The 19,406-nt window shown below is 40.9% G+C and overlaps 1 protein-coding gene across 1 annotated transcript in view; it reads left to right on the forward strand.

The window, feature by feature from the left end:
* Positions 1 to 19,383, forward strand: part of KIF26B (kinesin family member 26B) — a 277,616-nt gene extending 258,233 nt beyond the window's left edge. Inside the window, exons 13-15 of the mRNA XM_057389756.1 lie at positions 10,187 to 10,389; positions 11,389 to 11,539; positions 13,002 to 19,383. Of these exons, the coding sequence (XP_057245739.1) occupies positions 10,187 to 10,389; positions 11,389 to 11,539; positions 13,002 to 13,150 (503 nt within the window). The 3' untranslated portion in view covers positions 13,151 to 19,383. The remainder of the gene's footprint in view (positions 1 to 10,186; positions 10,390 to 11,388; positions 11,540 to 13,001) is intronic.
* The last annotated feature ends 23 nt before the right edge of the window (positions 19,384 to 19,406 follow it).

Raw genomic sequence — 19,406 nt, forward strand, 5'->3', positions numbered from 1 at the left:
TCAGCAAGTGAGGGTGTAAGTATGAACCTCTCGTTAGCAGGGAGCATGAGGGATCCTAGCTTTGCTGCTTTTTTATCAGAGTGTAACCTTTGACCTGTCTTTTTCACCAAATACAACTTTTTTGGGCTGGCCAAGAGATTCATCTCTTTACTCTAATTTCTGGTGTGAGTTAGTTCCTCTCTCCTTCRTCAGCAATGCTGCCTGATGCTGGACGTGAACCTCTGGGGTGGTGGGTTTTCAGTGAAAGGCCTGGCTGTGTCCTTGGAAATTGCCTGCCCCAGTGTACTCAGCATAGCCTGGCACAATGACCTCCCTTAAAGTAATTTCCAAAGCTTCTCTCTTAATTCAACATGTCACCTTATGTGGATTCTCAGTGTATCAATCATCTCTGGTGCTTCACTTTTGAGAGTGATCCCCTATATCAGCAAGTAATTCCTGTAGTGTTTGGAATGACTTGTGTGTAAGTGCAACCAGAGGTTTTATGGAAATTAAAAAAACTCAGTCTTTCCCACTGTCCCTATCTTTATCAAAAAACCACTGCCCAGAAATTAATCAGACTTCACTTTCATATAACCCAGCTCCTGTTTGCATTTGGTCCTGCAGCAGTGAAATCATAATTCTATTTTGATGTGTTGGATGATGGTGTAATTTTTCACATGTCAGCGGATTTATGATGGCATAAAACCAGGATTATTACTTCAATGCAAGAGAACATGAAAGAGGAGTTAAGATATAAGGGAGAATAGAGCTGTTCACAAATGCRTTTTTATTGTATAATGAAAAAATGCAAAGTTTTGCAATCTTTCATCCTCTGTAACATCTCATTTCTTACAGTGTGAATGTTAACTCTTAAGGAATACTTTTTAATGAAAAAGATAGCACACAAAGGTTCCGAGATCCTAAAAGACAGATATTATTTTAATACAAAGTGTCAAGACCATTGSACCTTTCCTGATTTGCGGTCACAGATCCACTGTGCTGTAATGGATATGGCACTATAGATATGCTCATTTCAGGTCAGGCAACCTTGTCCACTTTATTTATGATTATTATTAACAGAAATGCTAGYTGTCAGACACGATCAACATGAATCAGCCCAAGGCCCCTGTAAAAGGAACTATAAAGAATCTTTAAGAGAATCACCAGCAGATCTCACAATTACTTTTGAAGTTCTGACACATTGGAAAGGCATAATTTTTTCTTGAGATTAAGATCTTGTCTTTCAGTGCTCTTAAGTGCATTATTTGTWTGTGTAGGTGCCTCTGCCCTGAATGTCATACATGAAACATCAGACCAACATTGACAGCTTTTGAAGGATAAACCTAGTTCRTATCCTTTCACTTTTAGCCTGAGGTTAAATTTCAGGCCCTGTCTGGGTACCTGTACAGTTCATAGACAGCACARTACAAAACTGTGTATTTACAAAAATAGAAGAAAATGGTAATAATGAAAAATATTTTCATCTTGCATTCTGGTACCTTTTGGAAAATCATGTGTTTACCTCAAGAAGCACAAGAGCCTTTCCCCAAAGCTAACCTAATCAAAATTCCCATTTTTCTAACATCTAACATTGGTTCTGTAACATCACGTCAGCATATATTGGCCCAAAGTGTTTGTGGCAGAAACAAAGCTATTTAGCCCTGATCTATGGCTGTGCATTTCAAAGCTTTGGATTGGCTCTTTAATCCACCCTGTGGTGTAAGTATTRTTCCAGACTCCATTTTCCAGACGGAGAAATGAAGGTTGAGAGTGTTACTGACTTGCCTGATGCCCTCAGCCAAGCGAGAGCCAAATCCGGGGCTAAATTACAGGCACCCTTGACTGCTAACCTCAACCACAATGTATGACTTTGCCATATATCCTCCTCTGCCGTTGCTGAGCAGTGGAACACAGAGTTTCATTTGTTATTTTCTTTTTGTGGCAGGCCATTCTTCTCTCTCTACCTGCAATCATCTGTACAACTACGCTGTACTTTGATTTCTTTGCTCACTCCATTAGCCTTTCCCTATAAGAAATAATTGGTACCTCAGCCATATTTCTGTCTCTGGCTCCAGTCTCCTCTGTGTTAGGTGGGCAGTGCTGTCTTGAGCAGGGCATTGAAGTGTTAGGGCATAGTTTGTACAGTTGTAAGTAGCAGCAGTTATACATTATTTTTTAATTCCTCAGAAATTCCAAGTGCAGTGGTCCAGCCCTGCTCCATGGGAAGGCAATAAGGGTGCTTTTGTAATATATACCCCCGGATGTGATCAACACATGCATTCTGGCTGAAATTTAGTTTTACCAAAGCTGTATTTGTATCCCAGGGGTGCAACAGATATGAGAGGGAGGCAAGCAGGGCAGAAAATGAGGACTTGCAAGATGTGTGTTGTATTCTCCGGTGTGCTGCTGGTTCGCTGTATCACCTTGGGCAAATCGTGTAATTTCTGTGTTCTCTTGTTACTAGCTCAGAAAAGTAGATAATGCTGGTACAAAAGAAAAAAGTAATAGCAGGGTCCTTAGATCAGAAGTATTATCTACCTGCCTTTTGCTCTTCTGGCTTGATTTTCAGCATTTTTTTCCTGAGTTTAGTTTGGATGGATGTGGGCATTGCTTTAAAATAATTCCCAGTGCAAAGCATGACTGGATGATTTCAGAGATGCAGGTTTGGTTTGTTATGCAGACCCAAACACTGTGAGCTAACAGCAAAGGGAGAGCCCAGGCTCTAATGAGGTTTACCCAGTAAAGCCCAGTCCTGTTTGCATTTTCATGCCATTGCTGTGTAAATGTGTTGTTTCTGCCTTTATCTGCCCTGCCCTAGAGATGCTATTTACAGGTTCCTGTCCCATGCAGTGTTTCAGTACTCTCTGTAAGGAAACCTCCTTCCCTGGGAACACCAGAACAGAAGGGGTTCTGAGATCATTCATCACAAACAAGACTTTATGGAGACCAGGCAGATCTTCCTGAAGCTGTTTTCTTTTCTGTTCCCTATGGGAATAGGGTTGAGCACCTTATAGAGTCCCCATCCCATGTAACATTGAATTAGACCTATGGGCTGCAGTCTGTCACTGCTTGCAGTCCTCTGCTGGGAAGGGACAGACCTCTGCAGACCACTGTGTCTCTGATTTCTCTAGCTGGGGCTTTTTGGAGTTGAATCTGAGCAGGAAGGAGCACTCAGGGCAGTGATCCATGTCCCACACAGGCCTGGGGGAGCAGCAGSTGAGCAGCACCCATGACATGCTGGTGGGGAACCACTGCCTCTCAGCTGGTGTGCACAGGCCCCTGCACAGGAACGGATCCAGSACTGTGGCAGGAGAAAAAGGTGTGAGACAGAAGGACGCAGCTCAAAGACATGGAACTTTGGGCATAAAGTCCTTCCCAGTAAAGCACTTTCAGCTTGGGTCAGTCAAGGCCACTTCAGCCTTTTCCTGAATGTTAGCTATCAGTGAACATCCGAAAACAAAAAACTAAAGGATGCTGTTGAAAGTCAGGCCAAGAAGAAACAAGACCGGGAAAAATGAAGGTTTCCAAAGGTTGAATTCCTGATGTCTAAACCTCTGCACTGAGTTGGAGTTGCATATCTCAGAATCTGCAGGACCCTGCTTCTGTCAGGATAGGATTTGGGTGTATGGGTGTGCATTTGYGCACATGTTTTCATCTTTGAATGGGGAACCTATGTGACTGCAGATGATTAAAGATTCCCGCTGCAGCTTTTGGTGGGCATTCATAGTAAAGTTTCATGACTACCTGCAGCTCTTTCTCAGTACTAACTTTCAATAATAAAGAAGAGAAAATTACTACATGATTTTAAACACTTTAATATAAAGACAGATTGTTAAGAAATTACTAATTATCTACAATTAGGCTCCTTTTTTCTCATGCTAAGGTGCTCTGGGTTTCACTGGTGGAATGGTTTCAAAGATGGAGATTTAGTGGTTCCTGGAAAGCCCTGAAAACTCTATACTTGAACGTATTTACTCTCTGGAAACACTTAKCCCCTTCTATGAAAGCAGCAGATAAAGCCAGAGGCTGAATCTATGGCCTGTAAATTATGAAAGTCTGTCTCCAACCAATATTGCAAAGCATCACATTTTGAAACATGACCAAAATGATAATGATGAAACAAAACACCAACAAAGAGAGTCTGAGCTTTTCTTGTGGAATCCAAGTGAAAAGGAATTTGGTTCATGTTTAGACTGCCTAAGGCTCAGTGTGGGGAGCTGAAAATTGCCCTTTGTATCAGAAAGCTGTAGGGCATCCCCAGAGTTTCTACTTTAACTTGCTTACAAGTGATGGTAGCTAATTGATATCTTGCATTATACCATGACAAAGAATGTTTAGAATTACACGGGAAAATGCTGTTTGCATGCAGGTGACCACTTTATGCATGTGACTTGCTGACTGGACAGCCCTGGGGGGAGTAGAGGGAGGGGAAGTGCAGGCTTCAGCTCCAATTTTTTTTTTTTGTTCATTAAAACAACAGCATTGATTTTCCCAGGTCAAAGCCAGGCCATTTCATGCAGCAAATCTGTGTTGAAAGGGATCAGAGTAATAATTTTTCACACGCTTGACTACTGCATGCCAGCACTGAGCTTTCAGCCACATGAACATAGGAATGATTTAATAGAGGAAGTGGCAGCAGGCTATTGTGCACGGTGAAGGCTCCATGTAACATGCATGACTGAGTCGCACACCATTAGGCTGGGTGTAAATAAAACCTGCTCCTGACACTGCCACAGAATTAGCTCACTGGAATGCCTCCACCACTGTCCTGTTGGGAGCTCATGTTCTGGYTTCAGAGCCCTTCCCCCTGCAGCTTCTGCCGTTGCTGTCCAAGTGGCTGGAGCAGCTCTTTAGCTGTAATAATCATAATTTAGCCAGCACTATAGTAATAATAACCAGCTTCTTAAATAATGCCACAAATACCTGTTAAATCAAAACCCAGCCTGAAGAGACAGAAATATTTAGAAGGGAGTTTGGTTATTTTTTTCTAGGAATAGTGGGTGATGTGCATCTTCCCTGGAGCATGTCCCAGATTACTTGTCAACCTGCCACACCGCAGGAGGGCTGCTTTCTGATCTGGCTTCAGCAGTGTTCATTCACCAGTTCTAAACTGCCCTGAAAATCTCCTTTTAAAATAAGACAGTAATTCACAAAGCAAGATTAAGAAATGAACTGTGTAGATAGAAAAAAATTGGAAGTTGGCTGTACATCAGCATATTCCTTACATCAGTACAGACACAACATATCTAGTRTAGGTGGAGATGGAATATTGTAAACAAGGATTGCTTTATTCCAATATACAGTGATTTCTTGCCTCAAGTGTCCTTGTACTTCCTGTCAATTCACAACAGTGGGACTGCCTAACAATCAGTAGAGAATATGGCCTGTATTATTTTACAGAGAGATGGACAGAAAATTTTCTTCTGAATGAGGGATCCTCTCAGTGTTTCCTCTTCCAGGTGTTTGGGTGCAACACRGTCCTTTCTATGCAATCTGTGTAATCTGAGTTGTGAGGATGAGTGAATGCTCTTTGGATTTTCTGCCTTGGTGCTTTGGTACTTGGAGTATTGACCTCAAGATGGGCACTCTGAACACATTTGGTGAAGTCCCCACATCATCAGATGGACCTTCCACTTGAAAACATTGGCAATGCCTTCAGTAATCAGGAGGGGAACTGTGCAAACTGTATGAAAATCTGAGGAGCAAAGAGCTCTGCACACAGCAAAGTGCACTATAAAATAAACCAGGAGAAAGGAGGTCACAGAATGGGGAGGAATTGGTTCAGTCATGGACAATTGACCATAAGGGCAGATCCCACTAGGAAATAAGAATGAGAGGCAAAGTCAGCATCAGAATTTCAACTTAAACAGAGCAGGAGCCCTGTTGTCAGACAGTGAGGAGCAGCAGGGGAAACAGGCTAGATAATCTTTGCTGGTAAGGAAAGCAGGATGCTACAATTGACATTGATGCTATTGCTATTGGAGGCACAATACTTCTTGGAAATGAAGCCACAGAAGGAATAGTGTGAGCTTAGGAGTGCTGCTCTAGTTTGCCAGGGCTGKTTTTTGTAGTTGCTTTTGTAGTTTGCTGTGTGGTGAGAGAAACCAAATGCTTGAAGAACAGGTTCTGTACAGAACGGCAACTTTACATCCCATAACATTACGAGCTGTGGGGAATAGATTTGGCTCCACATCCCACCTTTGAGCACACACTATAAACTTCTGAAAGGATGATATATCAAGTTACAGTTTCATTTTCTGTTTGAAACACCTTGAAATTTCTAGGACAGCAGTTGTTTTGCATCCCATTTGGATGTACCCTGCTTTGTAGAGATCTGCATTACACTGTTTTTCATTAAGATTTTGCATTTGCGGTTTTTGCCTCTACCTTTTTCACAGAAAAGATGCTCAATCTGGAATGTGTGCTTGGAAAGCAGCCTAAGGGGAACACTCCAGAATATGCAGTACTTAAACAAAACCAGACTTTTAGAGCTTTTGCCCTGTTCAACACATACTTTTATGAGCACACATCCTTATGCAGTTTGGCAATTTTGCTGACGTCAGTGTCTTCTTATCCTTCAAGTCACACTCACATACCTTGGTCTATGTTTCTCATACTTTAAGGCTCCTCTGGGCTTACCTTTGCTGAGATATATTGTAGCTTCAGTACCACTCTTCAGTCAGATCTGCTTTCACACTGCATTATTTCACTGTTGTGCTACTCTCTTTATCTTAAACTTAACCTGGCCAAACCTTAACCTATAGCTTAAGGTAGAGCAATAGATGTGTTTCAAAGGCAAATCTTGTATCCTGTGTATTTTCATGGTTAGTTCAGCTTGAACCTGATTATTCATGCTCTAGCTGGGTTCAAGAGAGGTTATTCTGAGAGTGGATAAATACAAACTAAGTGAAAAACATCCTTCAGGGCATTTAGCAAATGGCATGTTGCTTTACGTAGTGCACGGTCATAAATTAACTGAGGGTATTTTACCCTGAGTTCCTCTTACTGGATTTCTTTCACATTAATTTTTGGTGTAATTATTTTTTTTTTTTTGTGAATGGAGGACTGAATCCTATTTACATGGTGGGAGGGTCAGCCAGTTTGCAGAGTTGGGGCAGAGGTGGGAGAGAGCTGCTCCTGTTGAGCTCCCTGGCTGCTCACTTTCTTCATAAGCCATGCATGGGGAATACAGGTGTTGTGTGCTGTGATTACCACAAAGCATGTTATTTTGTTTACAGTCAAAACGATGAGACCCCAGTTCCATCAAGTGCATCCAATAAATTCAGGACTTCTGMTGGGCATTTTCTATATTAATGGAAAACTGCAATTATTTTAACAATTCAGGTGTTGTGTCTGTGTGGATGAGCAARCTGTCACTTTGTGACACTCACCCCAAAGCTCTGCTTAGGCTGTATCTCCTTACTGATCCCAATTAAGGCAAACTGGGAAAAAAAGCAGAGACTAAATGGAGAGGTCAGTGGCAGGAGTGTCATGTCAAAAGACACCCTTATTTTCTGTACCTGGGCAAATAAACAGCCTGTTAATCAGTGCATGTTTAGAACAAACTAGATCCAGTTTTGCCTGACCAGAAGGAGGAAGAAGATCTTTCCTTTTGATTTCTCCTCAAAGCACTCAGATAAATCATGCTGAGTTAGTATTCAAGGCTCAGATGAAAAGACATCATCGGCCTTTCTCTTTCTCCTGTTCGTCTCACAGTTGTACCCAGGGGAAGCCCTGTGCAGGTCATCCCCGTGTCCCAAAGGAGCCCCTTGGCAGAGGGTGATGAGGCAGCTGTGGGGCAGCTCTGCCCCTCTGCATTGCCCCAGTGCACCCAGAGGTGCAGCCTGTCCTGTTGTAATAACCTACAGGCAACCCAGGCACGAGCTCTGGCTGGAAAACCACAATGAGTGAATGTCTCCTGCCACTGCTGCAGCCTCAGCTCCCTACCAAGGGCTAAGAGCCATTAAACACMGCCTCAGGTTGGAACCCTCCTTCTAGACCACAGGCTTCTGCTTCCCTTTGAGCCAAATGGATATGAATAGGAACAAACTGCAAAAACAATTACCATCATCCCTCTGCTTCATACCCCAGCAATCTGTTTTGCTTTGCTTGCTACAATAGGAGTCTGATGCAGTTCTTGCAGCAAGGTACATTGGAGCCATCTACCTGCATTCCCAGAATCTCAGACCTGGACTTTGACTCTGGCTGGAGACAGAATTTTTCCAATGGGGTAGTTTAAAAGTGCCTCATTACACAAGAAGGTGCTGTTAACAGCCACAGTCAGGAWAAGTGGAAGCAATCAAACATCACAGAAAAAGGCACTACCTTACTCATAATCTAGCCATGCACGGAGACTAGGCAGAAGGAATTTCCAGTCTGTTCAGCTGCTTCCTTGAAATGCCAGAGCTAGTCTGGAGGCATGTCAGGAAAGGAGATGTGACCATGAATGTGGGTCAGAAAATGAAAACAATTAACTGCACTGAGTGCATTAAATAGAAGGTCAGATCTGATGCTTGTAGATATCGCTCGCTCTAAAATCTGTCAAGCAGCAAAGAGGTTGTGTTTATACTCAAAATTTGAGAGACTGCTCATGTGAGACATCATCCCCAAAAGCCTCAAAAGTATTTAGAAACATATTTAATGYCTGAATGCTTTTGATCTTGAGTGACACTAGGATGATACTCAGGGTCCTTCCCATCTGAGCAAACAGAGRTCTTGCTTCCCAGGAGGGGCTGAGCCTATTTCAGGATCTATCCCTGCGTGTAACAAAATTGAATAGYCCACCATGCCGCCTCACCTCCCTTCAAGTATGCAGCTGCTCTCAGCATTTGATCACTTTTCTCTAGCACTGCTGACAAGAGTCAGTCTCAGCACTGCAGTTTGCTGGGGTCTTCCCAAACAGCATCTCTTGTCAGTTTTTGGCTATGGTAATGGGTCTGATCTTGCTTTTYCTTTTATCAAGATCTGTCACTTCTCTTGATCAGGCAGTTTAAGCTAGAGATTAACTGAAATGCATTCAAGGTAAGGGAATGCTGACATTGTCTTCCAGTGACTGGTACCACGGAACTAAAACAACTCCTGCTTGCTGGTATTTGTAAGGCTTCATTTGTTCTGGTATGAGTTTTTTTGCTGGGCTGCAGTTTGAGCAAGAAACACAAGTATGATAAGTGTCACAGGATGGGCAGYCCAGATCTCAGATTGTTTGGTATAAAGGGGCCTTGTAGAGCTCCCTCTCCATCAGCTCTGGCTGTGCTCTCTTTTTCCTGTGTTGGGTTATCTTAGATGCATCCAAGTAAAAGCCCTGTAGATGAGGCTTTCCAGATAATTTTAAAGCTTTCCAGATAAATTTAAAGCTAGAATTTACAGGTTAATTATTGGTCTCTAACACAGGCCTACTGGTATCTAGCACAGACTGTTGTACTCAGAAATCATGGGATAAAATGTGATAGTTCTCAAAGTCAGCACAGAAACAGACTTCCATGAATGAAACTAGGCAGTATGTTGTTACTTGCAAATCCAAAAATTAGGCAATCAATAGATTTTTTTGGTTTTTTTTTAGCTTTCACTGAAGCACAAAGTTGACAGACATGTTGAAACTATTTACATTCAAATGTAATGCAGGAGATTTCTATACATGATTTTATCTTGCTTTTAAAATAAAATCTGAATGATCATTCGGAATCTCTTCCCTGCTGGCTGGCATCCCTTTTGTATTTGCAGCCAAGAGAGTCAGTTAATGGTTTCATTCAAACTTGCTGGCTCCAGCTTTTGTTTTTGGCTTCTCCTATCCTTTTTATTCCTGCTGTCTCCTGGGGAAGACCCTGTGTCAGATACAAAATTCTTGGTTTGTTTCGGTTTTTTCAAACCAAACCATTGCTCTGATTGTACAAAASCAAGCAAGGAAATGTAACCAGTGGTTTTTCTTTTTGTGTGTGTGTTTGTTCTTTCTCCCAACAAAATATTCCTCCTGTTTTAGAGGAATAKTCTATTGAACAGGGAACAGGGTTAATGCAACTCTGGTAGCAGCCACCAAGCTTGGATGTACTTCCTGCACATTGCTGCTACAGCTCCCATGGCCTCCCTGGATTTTCCTTCAATTTCCTTCTCTGCCTGAGAAGGCCCAACATATATCATTTTAGAGTTCTCTGCAGTAGAAAGGAGAAGCAATAGCTGTGCTAACATGCAGTGGCACCTTCTGCATTCGCAGGCTCACAGAGACGGAGGGTGATTCCAGCTTTGTCCCTGGACACCGCTTCCCCAGCAAGGAAGCCTGCCAACAGCCCCGGGGTGCGCTGGGTGGATGGGCCGCTGCGGAGTGGGCAGAGGGGGCTGGGGGAGCCCTTTGAGATCAAAGTCTATGAGATTGATGATGTGGAGCGGCTCCAGCGACGGCGAGGTGGCGACAGCAAGGTGAGTGCAATCCGTGCCATCTCCTGGAGGGCCTAAATTGCAAAAGTCAGCTCTTAAAACATGAGATTGGGAAGAGTGTCTGAAGCTGAGTATTTTAGTGGAACTTATAAGAAAGCTTATAAACCTTTCTTATTATTTTAAGGCACTTTTTCCTCCTAGCCCCTGTCATTTGTTGAGACTGCTTGTGATGTGTGGAGAAACTTGTTGGAGCAGGGTTTCCGCTGCGCTCCACACACACAGCAGATTTGTTTGCAGAGTAGAATGTGGAATAGTGTTGGGACACTCACCCAGGCTTGGATGAGGAGAGTTCTGTTGCTGGAATTGCTTCCACATAGCACAGCCTTCAGCATGGTTTCATTCACTGTACAGTCTTGGTGGCTGGCACCCCTCAGAAGCCATGCGAGGCCAGGCTCGCTGTCTCCAGCACTGCACCTCATGCTGTTACTGTGCCCCAGATCTTTACAGAAAATATATCTTCTTTATTAATGACTGTGATTTGCTAGAGCTTTTCATAACATGCTCCCTTTGTTTAAGGATGTTTCCAATTTGATACTGCTACCAGTTCTTTTATTTTAAAATATGACTAATGCATTACTTATGCACCAAGCACAGGGGTGTACTTAGGCTTTTAATACAGCAAACAGTGGATTTCTTACTCCCAATAGTTTAGATTTTCTTAGCCAAAATGTAGTGAAAAAAACAGAAATGTTTTTCTACAATTAATCTAATTTCAAGATGCTGCCTGTTATTAATTATTATGGTTTATTATTAACTACCATTGCACAGTCTCCAAAGCTCACTAATGGAAAACATGAAAACCAAACAAAAGCAGTAAAACTAAAGCAGATGATTGATGATTTCATGCAGTGATTCATATACTTCTAGAATAAATGGCTCATTTTTAGTATTACTGATTGGAAGATCATTCCACTGAATGGATCTGGGTATTTCTTCTCCTTTTCACCTATTCCTTCCCTGCTTTTTTTCCCTGGCTGGCAGGAGGTGATATGTTTCAATGCCAAACTGAAAATCCTGGAGCATCGCCAGCAGAGAATTGCTGAGGTCAAGGCCAAGTATGAGTGGTTAATGAGAGAACTGGAGGTGACCAAGCAGTACCTGATGCTGGATCCTAATAAGTGGCTCAGTGAATGTAAGGACATAATTTTATTGTCTGATATCACAGGTTTCCTTTGGGACGTAGAAATGTCTGATACATGTGAGATGTAAGCTACTCAGAATGAACCAAGGGCAATCTTTAGATTGACTATCTTTCTAGAACTAGTTCCTATAATTCTTATTAAATGTTGACAGTAGGACTGAACAATCCTTTTTGCCTGAGAGCAGAATGTTGAAATGGTAGAGCATTCTAGTGGTGGATATTGCCATTGGTAGATTAACGTTCACGCGTTTCAGTCCACAGCTCCTGAAAATGAGATTTTTTTTTGGCCTCAGATCACACAAACATATAAGCAATATTATAAATCTGCTCTTCTACCACAAAATAACACTATGGAGCAAACTTGTCCCTTGGCAGCAGTGGGCTTACATGAAAAATGATTTTGTCCCATTTTTCATAACTATAGATGTRTAAAGTTCAGAAAGCTTAAAGGGCATTCACATTCAAATGAAGAAGGACCTCAGCAGCTCTAAGGAAAAAACCATAAAGAGTACTGCAGTAGTCATACAACAGTTGTTGGTATTACCAAGCAGACAAGTTCATATCAAAGAGTTCTAGAAGAAAAACCACAGTGTGCAAAAGTTTATTTAGGATAATTGCAGGTGGTAAAAAGAGGTCAACTGGTGTGTTCCCTTACAACATCCTAACTCTTCCTTTGACAGCTGCCTTCAGCTGACATCGGAGAGATACATCCTCCAAAACAACCACAGGATAGGTTTTGGGAGCACTATAAAGGAAGAGAGTTAGAAAGGRTAGTTTTAAAGAGAGCAGAGGCTTTGCTATGCATTGCTCTCCGCTCACTGTGTGATGCCTTTGCTCCTGATTCCAGTGTGGTAAATGCAGAAGGATTGCACAGACCTCAGGGACCAGATAAGATGGGAAGTGCTGGCTCAGACAATGTCTCTCACACTTGGCTTCCGTGGAAGCTGCTGGGCACCTGTGTTGGAATGATTGATGTRTGTGCCTTCCATTGCCTTGCTTGAGTGGTCTAGTGAGCTTCACATGGAAGAGGGAGAGGTGTGAAGTACAAGGAGCCTAGAGGTTTATTTTTAATTTCAAGTTCTGAATTCAACAAAAGAAATGCCCTCCCAGGAGAGCAGCTATTTAAAGCTCTTTCTGATCAGCAGAATGTGTGAGGAAGTCAGTACATGCTTAGCATTCAACATTTGCTGGAGCACAGCAAGGGCATCTGCAGCTCTGGTGAGGATGGCAGAGCATCCAGTGCAACTTAAAAGTATTTTTCACTACAGGCAAGCTGCTGTGCCATTTTAACAGATATTAAAAAGAAAAGGCAACTTTTAATGACAATGGCAAGCCAAAGATAATGTTGTATCCAGTACCGATGAGTTTGAAGAATAGAATTAGCTCAGACTCTCCCACCAGCTTTCACTGGGTTTTGCCTGCTTTCCCTATCTGTGTATTTTCTTTCTCACAGTTGATCTGGAGCAGGTATTTGAGCTGGATTCTCTTGAATACCTGGAGGCCCTGGAATGTGTGACTGAGCGTTTGGAAAACCGTGTCAACTTCTGCAAGGCCCATCTCATGATGATCACCTGTTTYGACATCACCTCTAGACGCCGATAAAGTATAAATGAACCTCAAAAGAATTTCAGTGTGCATCTCTGCCATCCTCCTTTTCCCTTCCAAACAGCATCCCAAAGACAAAAGAATGAGGATGAAGGTTGGAGTCAAGTCTCAGCTGTGTGTATGAGAGATTTGCTATACTATCCAGAGGAGTAGTATTAAAAAAACTACTAAAAGCATGGAAAATGGAGGTAGAAGGTTGTTGATACTCTTAGCCTAAAAGAGCACTTTGCGAAACCTTTTAAGGACACATCTGTAAATAAGAACTGCTGGCAGAAGACACTTCTTTCCCTGCATTAGCTGAGGAAGGAGGAAAGGTGGTTGTGGGACTTCCATTGAGAGATTCATTAAAAAAAAAAAAAAAAAAACCTATCCAGAAAAACTGTTTAAGTGCCTTGCAAATCTTTGTTATCCAAACATTTATGTTCATACTTTATTGTGTACAGATGGTGCTAGTCAAGAAAAGAAAAAGAAAAAAAAAAACAAATACACTTTTGAAATGTATTTACAGCTTGTTTTTCTCTTGGTGTTTTCTCCTATTTCAGWCTTGCTGTTTCTAAGTAACTTGTGTTTGTAGAAATATTTCCTAATCAGTACAACATATGAATAAATGTTAACTGTCTTTTCTTGTTACCAGAGTAAGGCCACTCAAAGAGAAACTCAGCTTTCCCCAATGACACAAACATTTCTAGCAGAGAGTAAAGTTTGTTTAAATACTCTTCTGTACTCTCTTATATGCTGGAGAATACAGTCATTTTCCAAGCCTGTAGGTTTTGCAATGTATGAGAGRGAAGTGACATTTCTGTGAAGTAAATATCTTTTCAATTTGAACCAACCCCYATAACTTGTTTTCTTKTTCATGTAAATTTTGCYTCATAYGGGCTGGAGTTATAAATGAGGAGGTACTTTTATCTTAACCCTTTTTTCTGGTGCTAATAACTTGCTGGAAAATTACCCTTTAGGCCAAGGGTTCCCATGTTTATCAGTCAAAAAATGAGTGCTTTATTCTTTCTTTCTTTCTTGAGACTATGGCTGATAAAATTTAGCTTTGCCTCTTTATGACATATACCACTGCAAAACATCATTTGTCAGCTTCTGATCCCTGGCCCAGTGTATCCACACTCCCAGATGTGCCTGAGAMGTGCAGGCTCTGCTTAGCTCAGCACATCTGGAAATAAAGCAAATGAGCAGATACAGCACTTCAAGCATGTTGGCTTTACTAATCTTCAGTACCTGAAGCYGTGGCAAAATTCATGTTGACATCAAAAGGACAAGGGTCTGCACCTCCATGGGCATCCACATATTCTATGAGTTTGCCTCTTTATGCACTAAACAGTATGTGGGAAGGAACATCCTTTGTATTTCATAAACAAAAAGGCAAAATCTGCATTTTAATTACATATGAGAATGAAGAGAATTCTTTTGTYGAATTAGGTTTCTTAGTCCTCTATAATGAAATGAGCACATTCACAAAAACTCTCCTCTCACATACACTTGTGCTACCCTCCTGTTGCTTAGGAGGAAATAAGACCCTCATTTAATATACTCAAAATGCATCAATTAACTGCTGTACTTAAGTGTAACTCTTCTTTTACCTGCACCATCGTATCAATGCTGTCTTACAATCTCAAGCAGAAAGTCCCAGTGGAAAATAATGGTGGTAGATTTTCTACTGATTAGGTGAAAAAAAAAGTTTTTTTGAAGGGTAGAAATCACATTTGTATAATTTTCTTTTCTTTTAGTGCTCTACAACCTGTAATAACAAATGTTATTCATTCTATTACCCTGGTCATTGGATTTTGTAGAAGATTCTTCTTAAAATCTATAGAGTTATTTGAAGGGAGAAAAAAGGTCCTATGTGAAAATCACTTTCTAGTCTGTTCCGCAGCAATTTCCTAAGTTATATTTCAAGTAAATATTAAAGATATATCCCCTTCTCTCTCAAGATTAAAAAAAAAAAAAAAAMMAACAAAAAATCCTCTGAAAATCCCRCCAAACAATGCAATTTATCTGACTTCCTTCTCTCTTTAACAATTTCAGTAGCACTTGCTATGTGTTGGTTCTTTGGAGGCCATCCATACTCTGCAGAGCCSCATGGACTGAGTACAGCTGCACAGAGCCAAGGAAATGGCTGCACACAGTCTGGGACTTRCACGGGAGGGGTGATGTTTCTGTAAATCAAGTGGACACATTTCAGAGCCATTGTAAAATGCCTGTTTCATGTAATATTCTTCACTATCATTAACTCAATTATTCATTGACTCTCAATTTGGTATTTCTGCAGGTTAGGAGGCATAGCAAAAAGCATGTGTACCTAGCAATTATCTCCAAGAGTAAGAGGATATGTTCACCCTGTTTATCATGAKGGACCAAAATGGATTCCTGAAACCAAACTGATTATATATACATAAAGGATGAATTTTGCATACAAAARATTATGTACTCCTTGAGCAGAATCATGGTACTTACAGATACCTTTTTTTCTGAGGACCTAATTAGAGTAGCCATTAACACTCTCATTATCTACTAGTATTCATGCCCTAAAATCCATACTCATCTTCCATTTCTTGACTTTCCGTCATTGCATTCCAGAATTTGCCACTATGTTTTTAAGAATTGTGGTGGCTTAATGCAAAAAAAAGGAATGAAAAATTAGTGAAGATTTGACAACTATAGAATGTTTTTTTTTTCTTCTTGAAAATAGCTTTCCACTTCAGAATTAATATCATTATAGTTCAAATATCTGCAAAACAAATAAATCAAAGCATCAGGACTTTATTATGAAATTGATCTTGGTTTGCAGTAGCCAGCATTTTACAGAAGACCCATACTCTCCTGCAAGTCATCCAGGAAGTCCCATTCTTCAAGTAATTCCTAGCATAATGCCTAATCATTTGCACATTCAGAAATCAATCTTTCTTCCCTGGGACAGCTTTAGCAGGAAACAKCAGTGTTAATGTAATTAGGTTTGAAGGTTAATTCTTTGTTCGCACGTGTGACAGGAGATCATGGCTCTTCATTGTCGGACTGTGGAACACCAGCACTGCTCCACATCCCCACCGGGGGCTCTGTCTGAGTGCTGCTCCACTTGGCACACATGAACCTTATTCATACAAGGGACAGGAGTTGCTTTATAGCCACAAATTCGAGTGTAACCTCAGGCTGGTGACTGTGGCTGTGCTGTGGATTCAGGTCTGTGTGAGCCCTTGCAGCGGGCAGAAGCTGCTCTGGCTCCTGGTGCTGGGTCAGTTTGTGCTCTGAAGGGAGTGGGAGAGCCCTAACTCGTGGTATATTTGTCACACATCTTTCTTTTGCAATGCATGCCTTGCATTTACCTCAAAATGATTCCTTGTCAATTTGTTCAGATCCAAGTAATCCAAAGTATTGCTTTACCAAAAGACAAGGAAGCAAACAAACACTTTYCTTTCTTAGGTCTTTACTGGTCCCTTCTCATCTGCTCTGATAAAACTGAGGCACAGCTGCATTAAGAATTGGAAGAGTTACAGCAGAGAAAACCCAGTGGTGAGGAAAATTCGTCCACCTGCCTTTTTTTTTTGTTTTGGTATTTAGTGTTAGTTATATGGTAGAAAAACATGTTCCTCTTACCCATTTGACACCCCCTCATTTTGTTAAGAGCCACACACAGGGCTGTTCTGATMTGTCTTCGATCCAGTCTTGGAATACCCACTGCCACAAAACCTAGCTTCTGAAACTTGCAGGTCCGTAAAACAGTRGCTGGTAACAAGCAATGTCATGATCCTCTGACATGAAGCAAGCTAAGTGAGAGCTGCAGAAAATGTACAAAAAATGGATCAAAGATACACTCTGGCATTTTTTGCTTTCATCGCTAAATGTGGCAATTACAGAAGCTGAAAGCTGGGAGTGATGCTGGGAATAATACACACCAAATCCCATGTTTGCTCACAGGATAGACTCAGTCTGTCTTGAAGTCTGGGTTTTATTTTTTCACTTTTTCCATTTATCTCAATTATTTGATAATGAGACTTGTCTTAAAATAAGGATTATTACCTGTGCCATGGAATTCAAATGTGATGACAGTTCTGAAGAATGTTGGGTTTTTTGACAAAAATCAGCTTTTACAAATTTCTGTGGTTTTGTTGCATCTTTTTTTATGAGCTAAAAATCGTAAAAACAAAAGGTGTACACACAGAGATAAATGCACRTGCACAAAGCCTGAGACACATTGTGGGGAGATGGCATAGCTGTTCACAAATGGCAACACCACCACTCCCCTTTCCTCTTCCAAGGAGTGCCTACAAAACCATTCTCCTTGCACTCACCTGGATGAAGTCTACTCATGCCACACTACAGGGAAAACTTATGCTTGAAACTCTTTCAAGGGCTTCTTTGAAAAGTCTTTTCTTACCCAGGATCTTCAGGTTACATAGCCAAATCGCTGTAGTTCCCACACACCTGATGTTAAAGCCTATAAAAGTATTCCTGATTAACTACTCTATATTTCAGAGTGTAGTGAATTTGAGGCAAGGTGTTTTACAATCTCAGCTCTTGAACACAACAATTTCTGCATATGCTTGAGGCATACGGCATAGCCACATCAGCTGAGAGCCTGGACTCTTGGTGGTCTGTGAAGCTTTCTGTCTAGTCCTAACAGATTTTAAATTGTAAATTGAAGCTTCTGCCTTGCAKAAGCAAATTCAGTTCTCCTAAGCCAAAGGCTGAGTGATTTCTGATGCCAGTTCATAGGATGGGAGGGATGGTTGCACAGCATCAGGGATGCCCCAGCTCTCTGCATTGGTACCATTAAACACTGACAGGAGTGGATGATGACCATACAGAGAGGCATTTTTCCTCAAACCCACAGATGGTGGCCTACCTTGCTTAATCCTGATGTCCTCRTGGTCTTTGTTTTGTAGCTCCACAGGCTTTTGCACTGGCAACACACAGCAGTTTTTGAAGACACAGGGCTGGCTGTTGCCAGCTACCCTAAGATTTGAAAGAKGTTTCCAAATAACACAGCAAACAAAACTGTGAATGATTTGTCAATGCAAAGTTAATAATCAGTCTCCCTCTYTTGTGTTTATTGTGCACTCATCCCAGGGTTATCTGAGCTTCCATACCTGCTCTTGGAAATAATAAACCATTTTATTATTGTCTTTATCTTTTCTTCTTTCTCCTTCTCAAGCAACCTTTGAAAAAAAAATTTCCTTTGGAAATGTAGCACCCTTTTGCCACCAATTTCATGAACAGCAATCTCGTGCTTACTTAAGCARCATTTTGAAGCTCACAAAGAGCATGATGATTCTGCAAAGAATGGAGATGCTGAAAATGAAATAGTAGCATTCAGTAGCATTCATTTCAAACTACCTTCAAACCGTCCTGGAAAGGAAATAAAACACAACCCAAACCATCTTACTTTGAGTGGTCCTACTTAAGTATTGAGCAAACTTTATAATAATGGTAATAAATTGGTGCTTGAGGCAGTTTCAGCTATATTACATATTCTATATATGCTATAGATATGGATGTATTCACCCTATTGTATATGTATGTGTGTGTTTTCACGTAGCACACATACATATATGTTGTATGTATGCATAGATACTAACTTTTCTACATTTTACTTCTTTCCCTCCCATAGCTGAAACTGCTGGTTACTAACATCCACATCCACATCATATTCTATGTATGAAGGATATAATTTATTTGTAAACTCAGGATGTTCTTGTTTTATAGAGTTGCGTGTATTTTATAATTTATTTACACATCATGGTTGGAAATGCTTATCTAAGTGCTATGCATTGAAGTGTATGTTTGCTAAATCCATTTCACTCTGTCCGTGGCTATGTTCTTTCTCATACAGTGGTATACTACAGTGATATAAAATAGGGCTAAGGAGGAGAGAAACTGATGGATATAAAATTTATGCTGGTCCCATCAGAGGGTAATTCCAGAAAAGGATGTATCAGTAGTATAAATATATMTATATTTTATCAACTAAATTTTATGGGGGAAAAAAAGAAAGAACAGCATGAGGACAAGTTTAAAAATGTGGAGAGTCACAGCCATTTTCAAGTTTGTCAACAAATGCATTGAACCTTTTGCCATTAAAATTGTAAAGTTTATTGTTTGCTGGCTAAAAAATATCCCTTTTGTGGTATCTGAGGTGTGAAACATTGTCAAAAATATGATGTCTGGAAAAAGAAAATCAAACTATAGTGGCATTAAATGTTTACTTTTATCTTACCAATATATCTGCCTCCTCCTGACTCTTTCA

This window comes from Malurus melanocephalus, unplaced genomic scaffold (genome assembly GCF_030028575.1).
Source record: "Malurus melanocephalus ecotype Western Australia unplaced genomic scaffold, MMel_1.1 scaffold_19, whole genome shotgun sequence".
NCBI lineage: Eukaryota > Metazoa > Chordata > Aves > Passeriformes > Maluridae > Malurus > Malurus melanocephalus.